This window comes from Chionomys nivalis, chromosome 20 (genome assembly GCF_950005125.1).
Source record: "Chionomys nivalis chromosome 20, mChiNiv1.1, whole genome shotgun sequence".
NCBI lineage: Eukaryota > Metazoa > Chordata > Mammalia > Rodentia > Cricetidae > Chionomys > Chionomys nivalis.
In genome coordinates this window covers 33,610,212-33,635,764 of record NC_080105.1, presented here as the reverse complement: position 1 = coordinate 33,635,764, position 25,553 = coordinate 33,610,212, and the positions used below count along the sequence as shown (strand labels likewise).

The following is a 25,553-nucleotide window of genomic DNA, read 5'->3' as shown; positions in this document are numbered from 1 at the left end:
GTACAAACCCGAAAAACAAAAACAAAAGAAAAAACCAACAAAAGCAACAACAACAAATTCTAACCTGGATTTTCCATTCTACATGATTTTTAGGGATAGCTATCTAGTCTGTGGTTTTCAATTGCCTTCTTTTCTTTCTTTTTTAAAAAAATTCTTCTCTCATTCAATACATCCTGACAACAGCCTCAGCTCCCTCATCTGTTTTATTTTGAAAAAGAGCAGACCTCCCAGGGTTATCAATCAAACATGACATAAAAAGATGCAATAAGACTAGGTATAAACCCTCATATCAAGGCTAGACAAGGCGAACCAATAGGAGGAAAAAAGGGTCTCAATTGCCTTCCTTTTGAACATTTATGTACGTGTGTGTGTGTGTGTGTGTGTGCCTGCGCACTGTGTGCTTGCCTTGCCATATTGTACTTGTTTAGATAAAAGCACAACTGTGGGAACTGGGTTCTTTCATTCACTTTGTGAACTTGGGGATTAAACTCAGGTTGTCCAGAGTTGGTGGCAAGTGCTCTTACCTGCTGAGCCATCTTTCTGGCTCCTCATTTGCCTTCTTGATACAAAGTCTTTATATAAATTTTAGATATTTTGGGACTGGAAAGATGGCTCAGCAATTAAGAGCAATGGCTGCTCTTCCCAAAGTCCTGAGTTCAATTCCCAGCAACCAAATAGTGACTGACAACCATCTGTAATGAGATCTGGTGTCCTCTTCTGGCCTGCAGGCATACATGCATGCAGAATACTATATACATAATAAATAAATAAATCTTTTTAAAAAAATTAGATATTCCTGCTGATCATTAAACTCATATGTATATGTACTGAGTAGAAATCTCTATTTGGATATATGCGTGTATCTCAAAGCCACCATGCCCATACTTTATATCTATGAATATAAAAATATGCTATCCTCTCTTTATGCCAACCAAATACATCCTTGCAGTTAAGCAAGAATCTTGCTGTTGACCATAAGTGACTATCCCCTTTACAATTCTCTAGGTAACCAAGGGCTAGCACTTCTAGCCTACTTTAAATTTCATTAGGGAAGTTCATTTCTTTCTGTTCCCACTCATATCTCCCCACTTTAGCTTTTAGCTGAGAACTGCAACCAACTGTCAAGCTGTGTGACAGTTTTAATTATTTTGAACCCAATCGTCACAGTCATTAACCTCTGATCATACCAGTCTGCGAATGTGAATTTACTCGAGAATGAAATAAAATTCTGTCATATTTGCAAAGCCATGCCTATTTTTTTCCACCCAGACCACATAGGTTGCTTTAATAGAATATGATGGTTTGGATCTGGTTTGCTTCCCAAAAGCTCATGTGTTGGAAGTTTGTTCTTAGTATGAAAGGTGGTTGGACCTTTAGGAGGTTGGGCCCCGTGGGACGTCCTTCTGTCTGTGCATGCTGTCCTCAAGGGGAAATCAAGCCATTCTCCAGAGATGTCTTCTCCAGTTCTCACAAGGAGGGCTGTTCTAATTGGAGTCTGACACCGTACCACTGTCTGCATTTCTGCTGACCATACCATGTTTTGCCACCACACACACAGCAGACATCAATTAGCTTCCCATCCAATGCCTGATACTTTGCCTGTCTAAAACACCTGAGCTGAATGGCCAATATCAAGGCAGGAGAAAGGATAGGTGGGGCTGTTAGGCAGAGAGAAAAAGAATGAGAAAAAATCTGGGAGGAGAGAGATCAAGAAGTGAGAAAAGAAGGGGCCACTCACCCAGCCAGTCACAGAGTAAGAGTGAAAGGAAGTTGTTCAGAAGCAAGAAAAGGAAAAAGCCCAGAGACAAAGGTAGTGGGATAATTTAACAAAAGCTAGCAAAAAAAAAAAAAGAAGAAGAAGAAAAAGCTAAGCTAAGGCTGGGTATTTATAAGAAATATTCCATATCTAAGTTATTTGGGAGCTTGGTGGTGACACCCCCACCCTGGCCCCCAAAGACAAAAGAATAAAGAGTGAAAAACAAACTACAGGAATTCTCTCTCTCTCTCTCTCTCTCTCTCTCTCTCTCTGCTCCTTCCAACGGGACTCATACTTGGAGTTAAGATGGGGAGTTACTGCACTGTGAGAGTCAACTCTGAAGGGAGAATGATGGTGTGTCCAGATGTAGCATGCAGGCATGTGGTCTACAATGGAAGCCGTAGTTAGCATGAACTTGACATCCAGACTGTGAACACAAAATCTCAATAAGGTTTTTTTTTTTTTTTTTTTTTTTTAAGACAAGGTTCTTTGGTTGGCTTGGAACTCATCACATAGCCCAGGTTAGACTGTAACTTGGAGTGTTCACCCTGCCTCTGCCTTCTGACATTGGGGTTACATGAGTGTGCCACAGTTCCTGGATAAGGATTTCAGTCTTCTGGTTGCACTTCTACAAACATGCTGCATCCTTCCTTTAACTTCTATGAGTTTTCAAGTCGCAGTAATGTGGCTTATGGTCCTTGTGTCACAGCTCCTCGGGGTCATCCATTTCTTAGTGGTTAAGTGGGATTAGGGCAGAATTTTCAACAGTTTCTGAAATGTTCCTAAACACATTTCTCCCATTTTGTATTATTTGTGCAAAGTGGCATTATCAAAATTGATGATTGAAAAATCAAAATATTGATCAGACTTGGAATGGATCTGCACATTTATAATCCTAGAACTTGAGTGGTGAGGCAGGAGGATCAGGAGTTCAAGGCCAGCCTAAGCTACATAGCAAGTTTGAAGACAGCTTGGACCATATGAGCTTCTAAAAAACAAAACAAAATAAAACAGAAACAAAGCATAAAACAGAATAAATAAATGCATAAATGGTTAAAAACATCGAACATACTCTAGCCCTGCCTTACCAATTATCTACTTAAGATTTATTCCTTATGTAAAAATAAACAAGCACATCCATTTAATTAATATGAAAATTTGTTTTTGTCTTTCATAATGGCAAAATTGTATGTATAGTAAAGAGTTGCTTAAACACTTTTTGTTATGATTTATCATCACTAAATGTTTGAATTTGCATACTTATTTTATAAATCTATTTTCCCAGGGTCCTACAAATTTCTAGGGTGAAACAGTGTGGCAAAGTAGAAAAAAGCAGCCCTGGTATAAAATACAAACATATATAAAATAAAATAGAATCATAAGTCAACGCGATGACAAAGCAATGCAGAGCAAAGTAAGCTGAAATTCATAATTGGGAGAAATGCATCCACACTCACATACACACACACACACACACACACACACACACACACAGGGTTTCATGTGGAATACATATTGGGCAAGTTGCTTATAGAGATTCAACTTTACTTTTCCAGATGGTTATACTCCCTTGTCCTAAATTATCTGTTGAATAATCTGTCTTTTCCACACTGATGTGAAATGACAGTTATATTTTTAAAACTAGGCTTTCATACAAGGTATTTTCCAAATAAGCTTAATCTAACCCACTATCCCCCCAATATGCAAGGACTTATTATATTTTTGAAGTTCTATTTATTTTCCCCTACACTTCCAACCTTAGCCAAATCTGGGTGGCAGTTGTCACCATGGGATATCTCTCGCTTTACCTCGTCACAGACATGAGACTGCAAAGGGTGATACTTGAGGTGCTGGTGGCAGGAGTCATGACACTGTGCCTTGAAGGTTTGTGGAGGACACTTTAGGAGAGCTGGACCACTCTGAATTTGCCACATCTCTCAACAGAGCCTACCTACTCAGTGTGTTTAGAGAAATAATAAAGTCTGCAATTTCCAAGGAAGAGTTGTGCCAGTGTGTTGGAGAAAGCCACTTAGCCTTGGAATAATCACACAGAAACTGTATTATTTAAATCACTGCTTGGCCCATTAGCTCTAGCTTTTTATTGGCTAACTCTTACATCTTAATTTAAGCCATTTCCATTAATCTGTGCATCACCACAAGGTTGTGGCCTACCAGCAAAGTTTCAGCATGCCTGTCTCCGGCGGTGGCTCCATGGCTTCTCTCCGATTCCACTTCCTTTCTCCCACCATTCAGTTTAGTTTTCCCCACCGAGCTCTGTTCCCCTATAGCTCTTCTATAGGGGCCAAAAGCAGTTTCTTTATAACCAATGATATTCACAGCATACAGAGGGAAATCCCACATCACCAGTGGGTGTAACCCTCATACCTCAGTGACAGTTGTCCACTTTACTTCTGATTCCATCAGAGATAATTCATTTATTTGAGATCATTGGAATTTTTTTTATGTTAAAGTCAACAGCAAGATATAGTATAGTGTGCTGACCAAAGAGAATGACCTCTTTGGTAGGAGGAGTAGATTCACGTTTCTTATTTTGATCTAACCTAAGTAAAGCATAAAGGTTAGGCTTGACTCATTTGAGCATGGGTTTGCATCTTCACCTGTGGAAGGTTATTGGGTATAAGATTGTTCTACTTTCAGCAGAGTGGAAGACTGCAACTGTGTAGTGATGTGACTCCTCCTAGTCGTTCATTTCAAACATTCTTTTAATGTTTTCAGAGAGAGTCTCACTGTGCTGCAGAGTAGTCTGGCCTGGACCTTGCCATGTAGTCCAGGCTGGCCTATAACCAGCAATCATCATGGTTCAGCCCCCTGGGTGCTAGAATTATAAGCATGGTTCATCATGCCTCATTGCAAAATTTCCTTATGTTGATTTCTGAACATATGGGAAAAAATTCTCCTGGTCATAAATGAAGAAGGCACAGGTATTATCTTTTTTTTAATTGATATTTATTAAGCTCTACATTTTTCTCTGCCCCCCTTCCTTCCTCTCCCCTCTTCCCTTCAATCCTCCCCCAAGGTCCCTGTGACCCCAATTTACTCAGGAGATCTTGTCTGGCACAGGTATTATCTTACGAAGCTCATAAAAGACAGGTGTTTACGTGGAAGAAGGACAAAATGGAATAGTAGTATGAATTGGTGGCAGAACATGCCGGTTCTCCTAATTCCAAATTGGAATGTGGGCTCTATGATGCATTCCAACTCAACGGCGAGACTCGTTCCAATGACTTCTCCTAGGGCGGGGTGTGAATTACATTGAATGCTGGTAGCATTTCTTAAATCCTTTTTTCCTAGAATGATATTTAATTTAGAGTTATTGCTTATTTATTTTTGGAAGACTCTGGCTTGTGAGTAATTCCTAACAGTGTGGAAGCTGTGTTCATGTAGCAGCTTGAAAGTCACCTCAGCCATAATGCTTTTATGGTGCCTCACTGATGCCACATCAAATGCTGGGGACAATAACACAACTCTGTGATGGTTTGGTTAAAGCCTCATTTTTGAAAACGGTGTATAAATGAAATATATTTAAAACATTTGAATCAATGTCTTCACTCTGGATCTCCACCACCAGGCTTGAAGTGATGGGTCAATGACTTTGGAAAGGTGAGTTTTGGTTAGTCATTGTTGAAGATAAGACAACACCTAAAATTCTCTTGGAAGTGAATGGGAAAAGAGGATCAGTTCTTGAAAGTCAGAGCACAAGGTTAACGGGATAACTTCGATAATATAGGCCTGCAGAAGGTTGCCAAGGCGGAGAGCAACAGGTCAAGAATATAAACAGAGTCTGGTGAACCGAGTGGAGCTTATGAATCACTTTCTGGCGAGCAGAAGGACTCATGAGCATAGGACACCGCGAGTTTATACAGCACTTGGCACTAATCATAGAGGTCACTGTACAGAATGCTATACATTTCCTTTTTCATAGACTGAAGGAAAAATGTCTGCCCATGTGATTCCTACAAAGTAAGAAATGAAAGAGAATAAGGTGGTTTATGGCTCGTTTGAACATTACTGGAAAGTAAAAACCAGCAAACAAAATTATGCCAAGATATAGTTATTTCTATCCATCCCGTAGTGCAAAGGTCTCTTGAGGTAACGTTTAAGAATATCAATTGAACTGCTTTTGATGGCCAAGGGATGAGTGAGCATGTGGGCTTTCAGGGCTGAGAGGTAAGTCTAACAGTTAATTCATTGTTCACCGAAGGTCAAGGAATAAATAGTTCAGTGGTATAGTCCTTCCTTTGTTAGGATGAATACAATCAAACAAATGTAATGAGTGCCTGATTACTGTGCCAAAAACTTAAGCTCTTGTCAAGCAGAAAAAAAGAGTTTATTGATAAAAGGAATATAAGTTGCAATATCTCCTTTCTTAATTTTCTTGAGTGTGGTCTGCTGAAGGATTTAAAGCAGACTTCCTATTCAGGGAGCAGAGGCGGCCACAGTCTTTGTTCTGATTTACACTAACTAGTTAATCCTCTGTACCCCAAACCTATACGTTTGAATGGTTTCGTGGTGCTTATGTATAGGAACCAACTACAAAATCCCAACTATATTGGATGCCCAGCATCTAGCGTATGGCATGCACAGAAGTGATTCAATCCAAGTTTGGGGCTGGTGATGAGTCAGTGCGCAGGAGTTCCACATTAAGTCACAATTGGCTTTGTGCCGGAGAGCGCATATCATTTGGTGTAATCAGGCCGAGAGGAGAGCTAGAGTTTCTCGTAACAACAACACAGCATCCGATCACCCAGTTGTGACTGAAGAGGACTTCTGTGATCCCAGACTGGAAGTGTCACCTTGTCGTGATGTCCATCCAAGAGAAGATATCCACAGCAGATTTGATGGAGAGCCTTCGGGAAGAGCTTACCTGTTTCATCTGTTTGGACTATTTCAACAGTCCGGTGACCACCGAGTGTGGGCACAGCTTTTGCCTGATGTGTCTCCTCAAGAGCTGGGAGGAACATAACACACCTTTATCTTGTCCTGAGTGCTGGAGGACTTTGGGAGCCCCTCATTTCCAAGCCAATGAGCGACTGGGGAGACTGGCTAGCATTGGCAGGCAGTTGAGATCTCAGGTCCTGCAGAGTGAGGATGAGCAGAGCAGTTGTGGGAGAACGCCAGGAGCCAGCAGGGTGTTCTCTGATGATGAACAGAGTGTAGTTAATTTCTCAACACAAAGTCATGGGATGAACAGGGCATATTTCTCCAGCGAGGCTGAGGAACAACACAAAGTAAGTTGGGTTGCTCAGTGTCAACCTCAGAGCGCAGAACTGGTCCTATCCCTTAATTCTCATAGTGTTCTTTGTTGGTGATAGCCATGGGCATATATCTTCAGAATAGCACACCACACACTGGCTTGGATCCTACTTCCACCGTTTCTTTGAGAGTCTCAGTCATCTTCTAGTTGTTGGCTACTGGCCAACCAACGTGTTGTTAAACTAATGCAAGTGGCAAATCTTTACAGCGTACAAGAGCACAGCATCTAGTGACTAGTTTTCCTGATCTTTTCACCATCGGGTGCTCTGCCAAGGGGTTTGTTTTTATTGCAGGAAAAACTCCAGGACATCATCAACCTTTTACGGAAAAAGAAGAAGGAAGCTCAGGCCATACTGAACCACGAGAAGGAGCGAGTAATGCTGTGTAAGGTCAGTGTCTGTCTGATGTTTGGACTTGCGTGTGAGATGCCTGGTGAAACATTAGGGAGAAAGGACCACTGTGAGTCCTGCTTTGGGGCTGCCTGGCTCTGTGTATTCGCCTGGGGACATGACAGTTCTGCTCAGCTTCTCTCACCACAGGTAGATTTACGTTTCCTTCTTTATCTCCCTTGACTAGCTGCTGTGATGAATCTGATTAATATTATTTAAAATACAAGCAACAGATTTGCAAGACAGGATGGAAGCTGGTTTTAAAAGCGAGTCTCTCAAATGCTTAGGGAAAAATTGTATGCAAATTAAAAGCAAGTAAAGCGGAAGGGACAATAATGGCATAATAGTAGATTGAATCGTACTGGAACGAATGCCTAAGGTTAGTCACAGATTTGGATTTCAATTGCCTAGCAGTTAAAGCGAAGAATTAAATGTTTAATATGGCACAGTGTAGATATTAGGGCTGGGGAGGTGGTTCAGTGGGTTTAAAAAAAAAGTTCTTGTCCTGCAAGTCTGATGAACTGAGTTTGGATATACAGAACCTACATAAAAGCCAGAGGACAAGTATTTGTAATTCTGTGGGAGGCATGTGTGTGTACACACGTGCATGCACGCGAACACACACACATATACACATCTATTCCTCGTGCTTTTGAAGTGAATATTTGAATTTCCTAAAGACTCTGAGGACATTTGTTCATTTGAGGTATCCTTTCCCTGAGTAGCCCAAGTTAGATTCGAACTTCTGATTTATCTTTTCCTGTCTTAGGCCCCCTAAGTGCTGGAATTTCAGATGTGCTGTACCACCATTCATGGCAGACTTTGAGTTCTTTTATCTTCTTTGTTTTGGGAGACACAACCATGCTGAATGATACTGGTTGGCCATGAATTCGCTGTGTAGATGATCAGGCTGACTTCAAATTTTGCATCTATCCTCTTGCCTCTGCCTCTGCCTCCTGAGTGCTGGTTTTACATTCATGTGCCACTATGTCAGCTTAGATCTAGAAGGTAATGGTAACTTTTTGTGATGTATTCCTTGCACGTTATCTGATGCCAAGTTTATTTTTAAAATCAATATATGTCTAATAATGTACATCTTTCACATGTTTCTTCTTTTTGAGTTTCATTTATTTTAATACTTGTCTCCTTTTAATTTTAATTTTCTTTTCATTTTTTATCCTCTTTTAAATTTTGTTTTATTTTCGCCAGGTGTAGTGGCACTTACCTGTAATCCCAACACTTTGAAGGCAGAGGCAAGTGTATCCCTGAGATTTCAAGGCTGCATAGTAAGTTCCAGAACAGCCAGAGTTACATAGTCAGATCCTGATTCTAAAAACAAAACAAAACAAAAAGCAAAAGACCAAACTTTTTAATTTTATTTTCGAACAGTGCTGATTACTACATGTCAGACTTCGTGATTCTTTCTTATTTCATTTTTTCTCTCCTTTTTTTTTTTTTTGGTCCATTTGCAGTAGAAAAGACAGTTCTTAGGTTAGAAAATCTGATAGTGTTGATTACTGTGGCTGTACACATCTTTCAAAACTTTGCTCTGCTCTTTATCTAACTAGTCAATATAAGGTATACGTTCTAGGAGCGTTTCTGTTGCTAACATTTGTGTGTGTGTGTGTGTGCGCGCGCGCACGCGTGCGCAGGCACGCGCGTGCGTGCGTGCATGGGCACGAGCGCACGGGCATGCTCGAGCATTGATGTGCACATGTGATAGCAGGAAGAGACAAAGACGTGTAAGCAGGTCGTCGTGTCGGAATATATGAAGATGCACCAGTTTCTGAAGGAGGAGGAGCAGCTGCAGCTGCAGCTGCTGGACAAGGAGGAGAAACAGAACATGAAGAAACTGAGAGACAATGAGATCCATCTGACCCAGCAAGTCAGACGCCTCAACAAGATGATAGGACGGATGGAGTCCACCTGTCAAAACTTGACCTTAGAGTCTTTTGAGGTGAGGCGAAATTCAGGAGGATGTCAGGGAAAATTGACGGAAAAAAATATGCATAGTGACCCGCAGTATTTCAATCCACAGGAATGTATATTTTCCGGTATTCATCTAAAAATTAAGTTCTGCCTGAAAAGTAGTTTTCCTAAGGAATTGATTTTTCTGGGTATGATATATTCTTCAAAAGGAGGAGAAATCAAACAAGGGGGAAAAAAAGACAAGCTCAGAGATGACTGTAGTTTCTTTTGGAGTTGCCTGTGTAAACGCAGCTTTGTTTAGTAATTCATTATTTATTGGTAGCTAGTGTGGATGGTCAATTTAGTCTCCTCAAAGATCTGGGGAGGGTGAGCAAGAGTGTCATATAGCCTAGAGGTGATTGTCATCCACAAAGCAGATCTGGGGTAGCAACTATTTACTGATCAGACTCATGGTAGTTAAGGATATCTGTTGGTCCTACAGCTAAGAGGGGACACAACCCATGTGTTCCTTGTGCCAAGCCCACTGTTCCATCTTTGCTTACTGCCTCCCTAAGGTACGGCACTCATTAATATCCCAATGATAAGACATGAGACCCAGCTCAGCTTCACGTTCACCGATGCTCAGATTCTGCAGAGTGCTGTCTAGTTCTTTGTCTTCTGAATGACTAAACGACATCGAAAAACAGAGCATGGACGCATGGACTTGGTCTCAGCTCTCACGAAGTCATTTTTCTGAGTCATCTGAGTCTCACTGAGTCATCTCCGGTTCTGGGACATGACGTTATTATTTGGCTTCATTATGAACAAGGGAAGGGGGCTTAGAAGTCCCAGTTTTCTTTGAGCCATATATAGGCTGTTATGGTTGCATAGGGGTTGGAGAGACATTTTTTTCCAATGTGGTAGTCACTAGTAAGATGCCCATGTTTTGTACATAATCTCTAACCCATGCCCACATAAATAACCCTAACTAAACTCATTGGGTCATAAACAAACAAGCAAGTAATGTGAGTAGAATTGCCGACACACTGGGAAGAGGAAGGGGATGAATAAGAGGACAGATCAAAACCCCTTATTTACATATATGTATACATCAAAATATATTATGTCCACTTGTGAAAGTGTCAGGATGCAATCCATTATTATGCATAATGAATTTATGCGAATAAAGTTAAAACACATTTTAACAAAGACTTTAAGAGACAAGAGATTGTTTAGTGGGTAAGGTCACTGCTGCCAAGGCTAACCACCTGAATTCTGTTCATGACTGGGATCCATGTGGTACAAGGACAAACTCCATTAGCTGTCTTCTCACCTCCATATTTGTGCTGTGGCCAAGAGCCTTACCTATATACAAATAAGATGCTATTATTTTTTTAAAATCAAAAGCATGGATGTGAAAAGAGAACAAACGATTTTTTGGTCAGTGTGAGAATTACCTCATGTTCATCAAAACCCATCCTTAGGAGAAGCTGGGGCTTTATACTCTTCTGCCCTGTTGGTGACACTCTCTCACAGTGTGCTAGGACCATGGAAGCAGATTCTGCGAAACTATCAAAAGACTGTGACGAAAACAGATTTGGTGCTCGCTAGTGATTGACATGAACAGCTAGTAACCTTCTTTTCTTTCTATCCTTAGGAAGTCAGAGGAGCCATGGATAGGTAGGTTTCCATCATGTCTCCAGCGTGTGGCACATAGGGATCTGGTACTGATGAAATAGTGATGACGTGGGGATGAGGATGTGGATGTTGTTGGGGACAGATGATATGGATCACGAGGTTGGATCAGGCCATGTAGCATGTGTCAAGGAGAGAATGAGGCTCTCTTTTCTCTTGGAAGGTGTGAGTCACTGTTGCTTCAGTGTCCAGAGACCACCGTCACGGAGCTGAGCCTGTGCCGTATCACTGGGATGAGGGAGATGCTGAGAAAATTCAGCAGTAAGTCCACCTCCTTGTCACATGTCCAGAGATTTCCATAGTTAAGTTCAGCACTCGTTTTGGGTACCACTGAGCTCCTGGGCAGCTTCTTCTACCATAAAATATTCTGATACAAGGCTCCCAGGTCCAGTATCCCTGAACTAGTGCTGAGCACCAAGTTACAAACACTGCCTGTGCTCGAGCCAAGAGGCAGAGAGCTTGCGTGCTGTTCTGTGAGGCTCTGCTTGTTGTGACTAGGTCTTCAGTCCACTTTTGTCACCTTGTTCTGTGATATGCACACACCACACACACCACACACAATAATCCTCATGGAGAGGATCGTGCTTTGTCAGCTCTCTTCCTGTTATAAAAGCTGGCTTACATGCTTTTGTTTTAATCTTTCTGTGCAGGCAGGCAGTGGTGTGTGTGTGTGTGTGTGTGTGTGTGTGTGTGTGTGTGCACGTGCGCAGGCTTATTTGCCATTTAATGGGTATAGAGGTCACACGACAACCTTGGGGTAAGTCTTTGACTCTTTGTTTGAGGCAAGTCTTTCTATTTGTCATACCCAGATGCTCTGGGAATATATTTGACTAGAAGCTGTCTAAGTTGGATTGTTATCTGTAACAGTAAACTAACACCATTGTTCAAAGATGGGGGCATGTGTAGCCTGATTCATATTGGGATGGGGGGGGGTCCTGAGGTTATTAGGTGCATTGATCGGAGAGGGTGTGTGTACACAGTGCATGCAGATGAAGGAACTAGAATGTCCAAGTACAATATTCCAGGAGGGTCTATATGGGAACAACTCAAAATCAAATGGGGTCTCAAACCTGCCTGCTTGTTTGCCTGCTTCAATGAGGGCCAATGATCCCATCTGGGGTTAGTGAAATTTTGGAGCCTCTCATGGACTTCCTCACAGGTGGATGGAGATAAAGTGCTCCCAGTAGCTCACATATGCTTTATGGCATTGTCACCTTGGTGCTAACTCACACAAAGCTGCATTTGACCATGGTGTACTGAAAAATAGGAATTAGAAGTTTGCTGTTATCATAAGCAATGAGTTTGTAATCTTAGTAAAGTTGATCTCTAAGGATTTTATTTTTCTTTTTAATTTATTTATATTTAATTGTTATGCATTTATTAAACAAGGTCTCATACACCCCAGGCTGGCCTAGAACTCCCTGTGTAGTCAAGGGTGACCTTGAATTTCTGATCTTCCTGATTTCACTTCCCCAGTGCAGGGACCACAGGTTTGTTTAACCACACTGGGTTTTGTGCAGTGCTGGGGGTTGAACCCAAGGCTTTGTGCATGTTAGGCAGGCATTCCACCAACAGTGCAATGCCCCCAGGCCTCCTTTCAAATTGATTTTCTTTTTCTTTTTTTAAATATTTGTTATTAGCTATGTGTATTTATGTGGGCCTGTGTGGAGGTACACATTAATTCAGGTACCTGAGGAGGGCAGAGCTGTTAGGTCCCCTAGAGATGGCGTTTCAGGAAGTCGTGAGCCACCAGATAAAAGTGCTGGGGATATAATTCAGGACCTCTGGAAGAGCATCATGTACTTTTAACCATAGAGCCATCTCTCTAGCCCTTGTTATATTTATTTATTTATTTGACAGGGTCTTGCTATGTAGCCCAGACTGGCCTCAAAGTTATGGCAATCTTCCTGCCACAGCCTTTTGAGTACTGGGATTCCAGGCCTGTGCCATCTTGTCTTGGGTTAACTTTTAAATTTTTATTATCATTACAACTATTATCACAACATTGGGGATTGCACCCAGGGTGTTGTGCATTGTGGATGCTAGAGAAGTACTCTGTCCCTGAGTTATATCTCTATAACATTTTTTTAGAAATTAAATAATTAATTGTAATAATTGAGACAAGGTCTCCTAGAGCCCATGATGGCCTCCAATTCACCTATGTAACTGAAGATGACCTTAAATTCCTGCTTCTCTTGCCTCCACCTCCTGAGTGCACAGATTATAGATATAGGGCCACCATACCTAGCCGGTATGTATATATTTATATATGTATATGCACACACATATATTTAATAAAACTATATTCATATATTATGTATTTCATATACATGAAAAATTATGATTGCTACAATGATGAAATGCAATAATACGTAGAAATGCAGGATTTGCATTTAGAAAGAGTCCAACAAATGTTAATGAACAAATTAACAAATGTTAATTAGCAAATGTTAATGTCTCTCTCTTTTCCAAACCGCAAAAATTCTGCTATGGCTAACAGCAAGGGCATCTTTGTATGGACAGATAACCTAAATTCTGAAACTGTCCTCTCTAGGAAGCCACTTTCCTTACACTTCCAGGTTCCTCTCACCCTGGCGAGTGTGCAGAGTCTCTGCATGTGGCTATTCTATCTCTTCTGATAGCTTCGCTCTCTGTTCTGGGGGCAGACAGGGTCTCCTTACATATCCCTGGCTAGACTTAAACTCATGGCGGTCCTCCTGCCTAAACTTCCTAAACATTGGGATTACTGACCATAAGACACCAAGTCTAACTAGAGATGGCCTTTTTTTCTTTCTTTCTCTCTTCCTTTCTTTTTCTTTTTCTTTTTCGGAGACAGGGCTTCTTTGTAACCCTGACTGTCCTGGAACTTGCTTTGTAGACCAGGGTGTCCTGGAACTCACAGAGATCTTGCCTGTACCTCCCAAATGCTGGGATTAAAGGTGTGTGCCACTACCACTAGGGTGGACTTTTTTTTTTCTAAAGAATGCTATCTCAGCACATCCACTAAAATTACATTTAAAAACATTTTTGCTTATTTTGAAATAGGGTCTTATACTATAAACCAGGCTGCTTTTGAACTCACTACGTAGAGCAGTTTGACTTCAATCTTGATTCTGAAACCAGATATTGCTGTGTAGCCCAGGATATCCTTCTGTTTACCTTGTAGTCCAGGATGAATTTGAACTCATACACTCTTATTTTAGGTTTATAAGTGCTGGAATTGCTTGCCTAGCTAACACCCAAATTACATTTAAAGAATAGATTTGTCTGGGCTTGGTAGTTGTGCCTAAATCCCAGCACTGAAGATGCTAACACAGGAGAGAACTGCCGAATTCAAGACCCAGCCTGGGTTGCTTAGTTATGTCCTATCTCAAAAACAAATAAATAATAATAGGGCTAGCTATTAAGGATGTAGTTTAATATTAACATATATGGGTGGTTTCTAAGGCTGTCCAACCATTCATTCTTTTCTCTTCTTGCAGCAGATATAACTCTAGACCCAGCCACAGCCAATGCCTACCTAGTTTTGTCGGATGATCTGAAAAGTGTGAAATATGGAGGAACCAGACAGCAATTGCCTGACAACCCGGAAAGATTCGATCAGTCTGCCACTGTGTTGGGAGCTCAGATCTTCACCTGTGGGAGGCACTACTGGGAGGTGGAAGTAGGGAAGAAGACTGAGTGGGAAGTGGGCATCTGCAAGGATTCTGTCATCAGAAAGGGGAATCTCCCCAAACCCCCTGGGGACCTCTTCTCACTCATAGGGTTAAAAATCGGTGATGATTACAGTCTCTGGGTTTCATCGCCTTTGAAAGGTCAGCACGTCCGAGAGCCTGTGCATAAGGTCGGTGTGTTCTTGGACTATGAGTCCGGACATATAGCATTCTACAACGTGACGGATGAGTCCCTCATTTACAGCTTCCCATCGACCTCTTTCCATGAAGCTCTCAGACCCATCTTCTCCCCTTGTCTTCCAAATGAAGGGACAAACACAGACCCTCTTATCATCTGTCACATCTGAGGGATGTGGCCTGAACCTTTGAAGACAGAGCAAGGACCAGCCTAATCGTTGAGATGGTTAGTGCATTCAGAAACTTGCACACATCAGATAATCTGAAAAGTAACAAAAAAAAAAAAAAAAAACGAAGAAAAAGAAAAGCCTTCCTCCCCAAAGACTTCCCACAAAGCCAGCTCTGCGATGAAGAGTCAATTAAAAATCTATTCAACACCAAGAACTAGAAGCCGATACCCTGACTTAACCCAGTCTGTTGGCTGAGCTACCCTGTGTGTGCTGGCCGCTCAGCATACATGTCGTCCTCTTTGACCTGTCAGTCTATCGTAGGCCAGGTGGAAAAATACACATTTTTTTTTCAGTCTGTTTATTTGCTTTTCTAGCACCGTGCATCTTGTGTTTTTATCTAACACGTATAGATAACATGCTTGGCTGCATGATCACCTCAAGAGTGAGTTCTTCCATCTAGAGTGGGTGATGGAGACGTAGGACTCAGCCTCTTTTAGAAACCTACATTTGCCTACAAGGCTTGAACTACTCATCCCTAGGAAGGCTTACAAGTTTAGGATGCCGTTTAGATTTGCTATGGTCATCATTAGACGATTAGTGTTACTATTATCTTAAGAGCCTAGAATTTTCTATAGTTTATTGCAGATAAAGGTCTGGTCAATAAACTTATTAAGGCAATGGATGCCAAATGGCTTGGGGTTTTCGCTGCGGGTGTTGGCTACATTTGATAACTTTCTGAGATCACAAGTCTTTTAGTCCCTGGAAGGTGGATGTTAGCCTTTGCCATCTCAGAATGCCAGGGCCTGGGGGGATGACAGTGAGTTCAGATGGAACTCCTTTGAGTGGTCATACCACCTGCTGGAAAGAAGCCTGCAGACATGCATCCCATTTTGTGGTCTCTACCTTTGGCATTTTTCTGTCCCTCTTTTTAAAAATAGAAATCTACCTTACGTTGAAGAATGTCACTGATCATAATGTCACAGAAAAGACAAGTCAACTGATAGGTCTTGACTACCACACAGCTGCCTAATTAAAGGTTTTCAGGGGGAAAATGTCATGGGTTTTGTCTAAAATAGAAACTAGATGTGTGTGTGTGTGTGTGTGTGTGTGTGTGAGAGAGAGAGAGAGAGAGAGAGAGAGAGAGAGAGAGAGAGAGAGAGAGAGAGAGAACTCTTGAGCCGGGCATGGCGATGCATACCTGTAATCACTGTAATCACAGTGTGAATGGAGGTGCAGGAGGATCAGGAATTCAAAATCAGTCTTGATTACACAGTGAGTCTAAGGCCAGCCTAGGCTTCATGGGACCTTTTTTCAACAACAACATCAACAAAACAAGCTCTATTTACTCAGAGTGCAAGACCCACGTGAAGTCAGTAAGGGATTTGGGGTCACGGTCCCCTTCCTCAACCTCAATCTACTTTCTCTCTTACTGTGATACATTTCAACTTTGTGCCCCAGAAAGGGAGGGAACCGATATGAAGAACCAGCTTTAGACGCCAGAAAACACTTTCTTCTCTGTGTTTATATTTGCATTTTCCTTCTGTCACCATACATAGATAGTCCCAATCGATGACTGCGGTGGCACCATCATTTAGTGACGGTCAGATTTCCTTCTCATTTAGTATCAAAATAAATAGTTCTTTTTATCTTTTTTTGAGACAGGGTTTCTTTGTGTACACCTGGCTATCCTAGAACTTGCTTTGTAGACCAGGCTGTTCTTGAACTCAGAGATCCTCCTGCTGCCTGCCTCTGCCTCTCTGCCTCTCTGCCTCTCTGACTTTCTGACTCTGCTGGGATTAAAGGTGAGCAGCACCATGTCTGGCCACTTGCCAATTTCTGTGTACAGTATTCTGCCTGCATGTACGCTTGCACACCAGAAGTGGGCACCAGGTCTCATTACAGATGATTGTGAGCCACCATGCAGTTGCTGGGAATTGAACTCAGGACCACAGGTAGACAGTCATCTCTCCAGCCCCAGAAAGTGACCTTCAAAAACTCAGGTCATCCCTGGGTGGGCTCAAACCACCAACCTTTTGGTTAACAGCCCAGTGCACTAACCGATTGCCCCACAGAGATGGTGACTCCAATTTCTGTTGTCACTCCCTTACTGTGAACATTTAGAATCGCTCTTTTTGTAGCTGTTCCAAACGTCCACAAGCCTTTGAGTGTGTCTAATGATCCCCAGGTGTGTTTCCTGCAAGCCGAATGGTGCCTGACAGACGCCATGGTCCTGTACAGATGCTCCAAACAGGCTTAGGTAGCCCCCAGGAGTTTACTCATCATTGTATTAACGGAGCAGAAATCACAGATTTTAGGCAAGGGTGAGAGTATGCACTCTGTTCCATCTTCCAGGGAGTACTTTTTGGCGTGGTGGTGCACACCTTTATCTCAGCACTCAGGAGGCAGAGGCAGGTGGATTTCTGAGAGTTTAAGGCCAGCCTGGTCTACAAAGAGTTTCAGGGCAGCCAGGGCTACAATAGAGAAAGCATGTCTGGGAAAGCATATGTATAACCCAAGACAAGACAAGACAAAATCAGAAGGTTTAGTGTAAAAATTTGGAGTATGATTCTTCACAAAGCATTTCGACTCTCACAGAGCGATCTGCTCCTCTGAAAAGTGAGAAGTACCTACGTTGTTGGTTCTCCTCGGCCCTGCAAGTGATTACTTCAAATTCTTTTTTTTCAGAAAGGGCTCAGGAAAAGCACAGGATATTCATGAAATATGGAAAATGACATCAAATCCTTTAGAATACATAACACATTATATATATATATATATATATATATATATGAAGAAAACCAGTAAAAGTCAGAAAAAGAGAAAAAACTTTGTGAGTTAGTTTCTCATATTTTACAGAAATCCTTTTGACCAAGAAGGCATAGTAGCACACAGCTTCAATCCCAGCACTTAGAAGATGTGAAGGAAAGAGGTGAGGGAAGGAGAGAGAGACAGAGAGAGAGATAGAGAGAGAGAGAGAGAGAGAGAGAGAGAGAGAGAGAGAGAGGAGAGGAGAGACTCACCGTTGTCTAGGATGCCCTGTAATAGATTTAATTGGCTTTCGGTATGAAGCAAGTTTTTACGAGGCCCGAAGCTCATGCAAATGAAGTCACTTAAAAGATTAATAATAAAAAATTACCAATAATAAAATAGGGTCAGAATCTCTAGCAAACGGGTGTCCTGACGCTTAGACTTCATTACCTTTGTGTACATCCGTTTCTGGTTAGCCAGGTGAAAAAATGAAGTAGAGAGGCTGGGCAGCAAGCACCCTAGCCTCCAGCTGCAGCTTTCTGCCTACTTACTCTACCACCCAGGCTGCTTTCTCTATCTCCCTGTGCCTCAGTCCCCTCAGTAAAAATGAGGTTGAAATGTCTGCCTCAAAGGCAACTATCAAACAACTGCGCTTGTGTGGAGAACATACCTCCTTAACTCAGGAACTGTCAATCATCCATCCTTCCCTACTCTTTGTCATCCCCAGCAGCCAGACTGCTGCCTGTATCTCACAGTGCTGATGAAGGCATCCCAGGCTCCTTGATCGGCTGCCTTGGCTCTTCCCCCTTCCCCCACAGTCCTCAGGCTGCCAGTCCCCGAAACCCTCCTAGACAACAGACTTAGATCATGGCATTTGATGTTTTGAGTCCATGATTCTAATTTTAAAATTGTTTTCTTATTTTGAGGTAGACTCATTCTAGAACCAGGCTGGTCTCGAGTTTCGACAATCCTCTTCCTCAGCTTCCCAGTGCAGAGACTATACACAGGAGTTACCACATCAGGCCTGATTGTAGTTCTTCCTTCTTGTATAGTGGAGAAATTCCTGGAAAATTCTTGGGCATTTTAGCTATTACTCTTTGAATTGCCTCTTCATTCTTTTCCTTCCAGTTTAAATAGTGTGATTGCTGCTATTCCCTGGTTTCACTGTGTTTTCAACAGATATGAAGGATGCACAAGTCTTAGTTTAAAGGGAAATTCTCCCCTACTGTTTTGGTGAGGAGTCTCTCTCTCTCTCTCAAAATTATATTCAGGGGTGGAGTAATGGTGCAAAGGCTAAGAGTACTTGCTGCTCTTGCAGAGGACCAGTGTTCAGTTTCCAGCAGCCACATGGTGGCTCACAACCATCTGTAACTCCAGTTCCAGGGTATCTAAGGCCCTCTTCTGATTTCCCTGGGCACTGAGAACACAGGTGGTTCACATATACATATGCAAACAAAGTACATTAAATAAATGCATCTTTAAAAATATATTAAGTTTTTGATTAGTATACAAACCAGCCGGTTTCATTATGGCATGTTTACATGTGTGTACACTTAGACTTTGCTCACAGCAGACCTTATCTTCCTTGACCACTCTTCCCTTGTCTCCTTCCTCTCAGTAAAAATTTCTGTGTTTGCTTTCAGGACAGCTCTTTGCAATGGGTCTGATTTCCCTATCCTCAGTTAGTATGGGAAGTCAATGCATAGTGTGCTCTGGAGAGACAAGGGTTTGAGTAGTGCCAGCCTAGTGCGCTCTCTCTCTCTCTCTTTCTCTCTCTCTCTCTCTCTCTCTCTCTCTCTCTCTCTCTCTCTCTCTCTCTCTCTCTGTTGGGAGTATGCATACATGTTTGGTGAGGGGCCTCTTGTATGGGGTGAATCCTTATAGGCATTCTTGGCTCCCCTTCTTTTCCCTTCCGTTTGTGTCCCTCTCCTTCAAATTTTCCCTCTTCTTGTCCCAACCTTCGCTGTCTTCCTGGATTTAGTTGCTCGTTTTTCAAGCCCTGTTTACAGAAGAGAGTCTTACTTGGTTTTTCAGGGTTCTTAGTTTCTGTCACTCTAGGACACCAATGTCCTTGAAGTAGACTCTCAGAGAAGAGCTTCAGAAAGCTCACGGGGAGACTTCAACCTGAAGCTTTGAGATAGTATCCCAATACAAGTCTATTTTCCTCCAGGAGAAACCAGGAGACCCTCCTGGCTAATCTAGAGGGATTCATGCTACTCTTACATCTATGTGGTAATATTTTTATAATGTGTTCTTTCAAATTAATGAACATCATCAAAAACCAGTTTAAAGTAATGTAAACACCGAGTGCCACGCCGCACACTGTGTCCTAAAGGTTGAAATTACTTTATTCCCTTGAGCTCTCAAGACTCTGGAGCTAGCGATGTAAGAGTCTGTCTTTCTTCTCGGTATATCTGAAGAACTGCTGGACTCAGTTAAAATTTTATGAGGTATTTTAAAGAGTAATTGTTAAATGTGCTGTCTCCTCAGAGGTGTTGGCAATGCTGTTTTTATCTGGCACAGCTTGTTCAGGCTGGAAAAAGGCAATGGGCTGGAAATCTAAATGCTCAGTTTCTGTATGGAAATTGTGCTTTGGTAAAAATTAAAAAACAAAAACAAGAACCCAAAATCCCAAAAACCAAAACCCATGGCTGTCTTCCAGCATAGTTTGAGTCCCTGTGCAACATACCGAGGGGGAGTGTAGAAGACAGGTTATTTAATTTCTTTTATTTTTATTTTAAAAAAAGAGGGACCCAAAGGCCACAGTCTTTGAAATCCGGGAGGAAAACAGGTCTGTTTAGGGAGAGTAAGTGGAAAGAGGAGGTCTAGAGATAGGCTGTCTGGGCCACACACAGGGGTCACCCTGGAGCTAAAATGTCCCTTCCTAGGGGTTCTCAGCCTGCCTAAGGCTGCCAGCCTTCCTCATGTTGTGGTGATCCTCAACTGTAAAACTGTTTCCATTGATGCTTTATAGCTGTCGCTTTGCTACTGCTATGAACCATATTGTAGATATCTGTATTTTCTGAAGGTCTTTGGTGACCCCTGTGGAAGAGTCATTTGATCCCCAGAGGGGTTTCAACCCACAGGTTGAGAACCAACCTAGACTAAGGTCCTCTGGACTGGAATGAGATGGCTCAATCTTTTAAGTGCCACACCTGACCCTGTGGCCACGTCTATATACCCAGGTCATGTTCAGAAAAAAAGGCACAACCAGGTCTCTTTGTTAAGAAATGTGGGAGAGGCAGCCTGGCCTACACCGCAGCCATGGAAGACCTAAAGAGGGAAGTCTGAGGTTTAAGATCTGTTGACCTTTCTGGCTTTGTTGTTGTTGTTCTGTTTGGTTTTAATTGGAGTTTCATAGAATCTAGCTTGGTCTCAGCCTTGCTATATAGTCCAGGTACTTAGGTTTCTGATCCACATATATCCACCTGTCACATCCTAGGATCATAGACGTGCTCCTCCATGATGGCTTTAGGCAACACTGGGCATCTAACTCAGGGCATCGTTGTGGATCGATGCTTAAAAGAAATCCCACAGTAGCTCAGAATTGAGAAATAGATGGTTATTTATTTAGGGGTAGGTAAATCAGAATCCTCTGTTTGAACAGAGATCAGAAAACGAATCTCGCAACCAGAAGAGAGAGGCCAGGTGCATGCTCTACATCAGTTTATATAGGATAAGAGGCCAAGCCCCAGTGAGCCAGTAACCACTGGCTATAAGACTTCCTACAGCATGTCGTGCACGCTAGCAGGTACTCTACCAGCTGAACTCAATCTCTACTCCCCTGGCCTTTTTAGTAATTTATTTCAGGAACCATGTAGGTTAGTTCTTTAAGCCAACAAATTGGTGTTCAATTTGCAAACACTGGGTTTTTGTTTTGTTTGTTTTGTCTGTGAGTCATAATCTGTTTATGGGACCCTCTGTTGTAGAATGCTGTACTCTGGGCATGACACGGCCATTGTCCTTTTGAGCTGTTAGCAGCTGTGCTTACCTGTAGGGAACTCGCGCAAGTGGGTCTATTTAGTAACTCTCTATCTTGGAGGCTCCACTGCTCCTCAAGGACTTGAGTCAGGTATTAGCTGCTGAGTCACTTCCTTCAGGGGAGTAGCTGCTCGTAAGTAACCACAATAAAACTCACTGGGTCACCAAACTCAGGTGGAATAGTTCTGTTTCTTGTGCCTCTACTGGTGAGAAGACACCTGTTCATGTTTCCTCAGTACGAGTTCACACAACACCTCCTGTCTATGGTTAGCCATGATGTTTGGTACCTTTTCTCAGTAAGGCATTATCATCTTGCTTCCTCTGTTTCTGGGTAATGACTGCATCTCTGCCTTTTCTCTTCCCAAAATTCTTCTAGTGTTGTTGTCCCACCTATATTTACTGCCTGCCTACTGATAAATCAGCATTTTATTAAACCAATATGAATAACAAACCTTTAAAGTTTACAAGATCATTATCCCACAGCATTTCCCCCCCCCTTTTTTCCTTTCAAAACAAGACTCTGAATCTAATCTCTTTTATTCTTTTTTCCTCACCATTATTCATAACAACTTGTAATCAACACATAAAACAAAGACAAATATCCATAATCCATTTTTGGGAATATGGGTGTAGTTTTCTAGGCTACTTCTTGCTAATTGGGGGCTCTGATAATCTTATGGGGATCCAAAGATAATTTAGGATTATGGTCAAGTCCTAACTGGAGTATTCTGTGAGGCTGGATCATCTCAGCCAGTAGTCTTGAAGCTGTTTTGAATGTAGAACTCAGAGGAAACAGCAACACAGGTCTTCTGAAATTTTGGATCATCTGGGCCATCTGCTCTTATCAGAGATTTCTCAGGGGGTCTCCCTTGACCAAACCTAATTTTTCTTAACCCAGAATGAATCCATAACCTCTCATTTCCTGTGGGAAGAAAAGCAAAACCTCTTTTTCAAAGTAAGATATCTTTTGACTTAAATTGACGTCAAAATATATATGATTGATTAATCTAGCAGTGTTTATAATCAAATGTCTTTTAGCAGCTGTTGTTCCTCCCTCAGCAGGCAAACAATTCAGAGACAACAGAACAACATACAGTATCCAGATTCTCTGGGCATTTTCCATCTTTATGTGTAGTTTTTTTTTTACTCTATTTCTTTTATTTTTATCTTTTAATTTTGTTTGTAACAGGGTTTCTCTGTGTATCTTTGGCTGTCCTGGTACTTACTCTGTAAACCAGGCTGGCCTTGAACTCATAGAGATCTGCTGACCTCTGCCTCCTAAGTGCTGGGGTTAAAGTTGTGTGCCACCACACCTGACTACCCTATTTCTTTTTTGAAGGACTTTCTCTACCCTTTTTCTTTTCTCGCCCAAGCCTATGTATATTTTCAAACATATTGTAAATGGTTTAGAATATTTTTTCAGAATCTGTCTTTGCTGTATCTCTTATTTTGATCACATGAGTCTTTAATCTGCTAAGTGATTTGGATGGGATTAAAACTGAGGCTTTGGCAACTGGCTCCACCCTATTCCTTAGCTTTTTCAGAGTCTAGTTTCATGGTGGAGGTACTAGCAGAAGCCACATTTATTGGCACAACTCTGTCGAGTTTCTAGGTCTGTGGCACCACCAAGAAGCCTGATGCTGGCTGCTCGTATACATGATTTAAGTGTTTGGTGTAGGGTCTCTTCAGAGAGCTGCAAGGTTTTTGCCACTATCTCTGAGTCAGGAAGCCTAGTGTCTCTGCTCGCTGCCAGTAAACAAAGCCTACCAGGATAAAGATGATTACCAAGCAGCTTCCATTGACTGTGTTTTTGTCTGTCTAGAATCCTTTTTATAACCATTTTCAGGCTTGATGTGGAAATTCTTGCCAAACGTTTGGGCACCATTTGTGTAAAGAAATTTTTGTCCCACCCAGTCCTGCAGCTGTTCAGTCCCAAAGAAACACATAGAGGGTTATATTAATTATAACATGGCCTATCCGTTCATGTTTATTATTAACTAGCTTTTACAAAAAGTGTTATCTCACAAGAGGGTACTCCAGATCCCCCCCACCCCCTACCCCATCTCAGAACTAACAAGAAAGCACTCTGGAGTGTGTTCTGGTTCTCTCTTTCCCTTATTGTCCTTCATTTCTTGGGGAGCATGCTTCAGATTTGCAAGTTCCTCTGCAGGGAACACTGAGAATAAAGTTTCCTCTACTCAAAAAAAAAAAAAATAAAATAATAATGAAAGGGGCCTACATTATCCTTTCCGTGACATTTAAGAAGATAACCTAATCATGTTTGAAATGTCTAATTATGCATTTAAATTGATCTTCCATTAGAATACTACAGACACTCCCTCCCCCTCCCTCCCACTCCACACTTCTCCCTGCTGGTCATATCACATTTCACAGCATAGGGTTGGGTTCTACTTAAGGCATGCTGGCAACCTTTATCTTACCGGCTGCCTGTCCGAATTGCATAGGACATGAATCACATGTGCCATGGGGATGACCCAGGCCAATACAAATTTTGTCCCTGTGCAAGATTAGAACCATGTTTAATTATTAGGACCCCCCCACCCTACCTTGTTGCGGCAGACTGTCCTCTGTCAACAGGGAGAGGACTTTGCAACAGGTACTGAAGGCTATTAATTGATGCAGTTTAAAGATCTTTGCATGATATAATTCATAAACTAATTTGTAGAGAAAACATGTGAGGTGGAGTTGGGTTACGGACACCACCTTGACGAGTTTAATTTTTCTTCCTTTTGAGATTCTGTCCCCAAATATGTGTCTGCACAGCTGATACTTGCACAGAGTTCCAGGCTTCTGAGACAAAGACTCGCATCAAGCAAGGCATTGTTATTGACTCTATTACTGTCATTTAAATTGTTTTCTGCTGTCATTCGCAGGACAATTCCTCTGAGAAAAGAACTGTGTTGGAAACGCAATGGGAATAGTACTAATAATGAGAGCAAACGCTATTTATTCCTTGCTTGGAACTAAATGTTCTAAATGCTGAAGCACATTAACTCATTTCATCCTCACAACGACCTAAGAGATCGCTATTGCTGTTATCGAGGGTTTCTGACTGAGAAAATGAGGCACAGAGAGGCTGAAGAATCTGCCCATATTCACAGAACTAAGAACCAGGACAGGCAACATTTGGATGCAGCCAGGTTTGGCTCCAAGCCTTTTATACCATTGTGGTTGCAGAATAAAATATTCATTACATATTAAATGCAGAAAACTGTCATTATTAACCGAAGAACTGAATCCACAGCTAGAATTGTTTCTTTTTACCTGCTGTAAAGAAAAGATTGCAGTAACCTTGGAAAGGAGTTGTTCGATGCATGATCTATTTAATAATGTATTTGTCTGCTCCAAATTGGTCTCTAATCATCTTTAGAACTTCTTGCTATCAGTTCATGGACAATATCTTGGAATTCAGGTTTGCATTCTTTCTCTGAAAGCCCAGGACTTTGTCACCCAGCTGGTTTATCGCTGCAGCACAATGCTGAGGTTCATAGCCCACTGAGTTATGCTGAGTGGCCATCCTCCCTTTTCTTCTTCTTCTTCTTCTTCTTCTTCTTCTTCTTCTTCTTCTTCTTCTTCTTCTTCTTCTTCTTCTTCTTCTTCTTCTTCTTCTTCTCCTCCTCCTCCTCCTCCTCCTCCTCCTCCTCCTCCTCCTCCTCCTCCTCCTCCTCCTCTTCTTCTTCTTTTCTTCTTCTTCTTTCTTCTCGTCCTTCTTCCTTCTTCTTCCTCTAACTCCTGTTCCTCCTTCTTTGTTTTTGAGACA

General features: G+C 41.9%; 1 protein-coding gene across 1 annotated transcript; it reads left to right on the top strand.

Annotated features, from left to right (window-relative positions):
• Positions 1 to 6,579: 6,579 nt before the first annotated feature.
• Positions 6,580 to 15,043, top strand: Triml1 (tripartite motif family like 1). Its single transcript, XM_057753116.1, has 6 exons — positions 6,580 to 7,005; positions 7,324 to 7,419; positions 9,146 to 9,376; positions 10,985 to 11,007; positions 11,186 to 11,283; positions 14,505 to 15,043. Exons 1-6 carry the CDS (start codon positions 6,580 to 6,582, stop codon positions 15,041 to 15,043), a joined length of 1,413 nt encoding a protein of 470 aa, XP_057609099.1.
• The last annotated feature ends 10,510 nt before the right edge of the window (positions 15,044 to 25,553 follow it).

Excerpts from the sequence above, each read along its gene's own strand:
- Triml1 (XM_057753116.1), top strand. The coding sequence starts at position 6,580 with ATGTCCATCCAAGAGAAGATATCCACAGCAGATTTGATGGAGAGCCTT. Across the intron at positions 9,377-10,984 it reads TGACCTTAGAGTCTTTTGAG|GAAGTCAGAGGAGCCATGGA; the intron begins GTGAGGCGAAAT and ends TTCTATCCTTAG. Across the intron at positions 11,284-14,504 it reads GATGCTGAGAAAATTCAGCA|CAGATATAACTCTAGACCCA; the intron begins GTAAGTCCACCT and ends CTCTTCTTGCAG.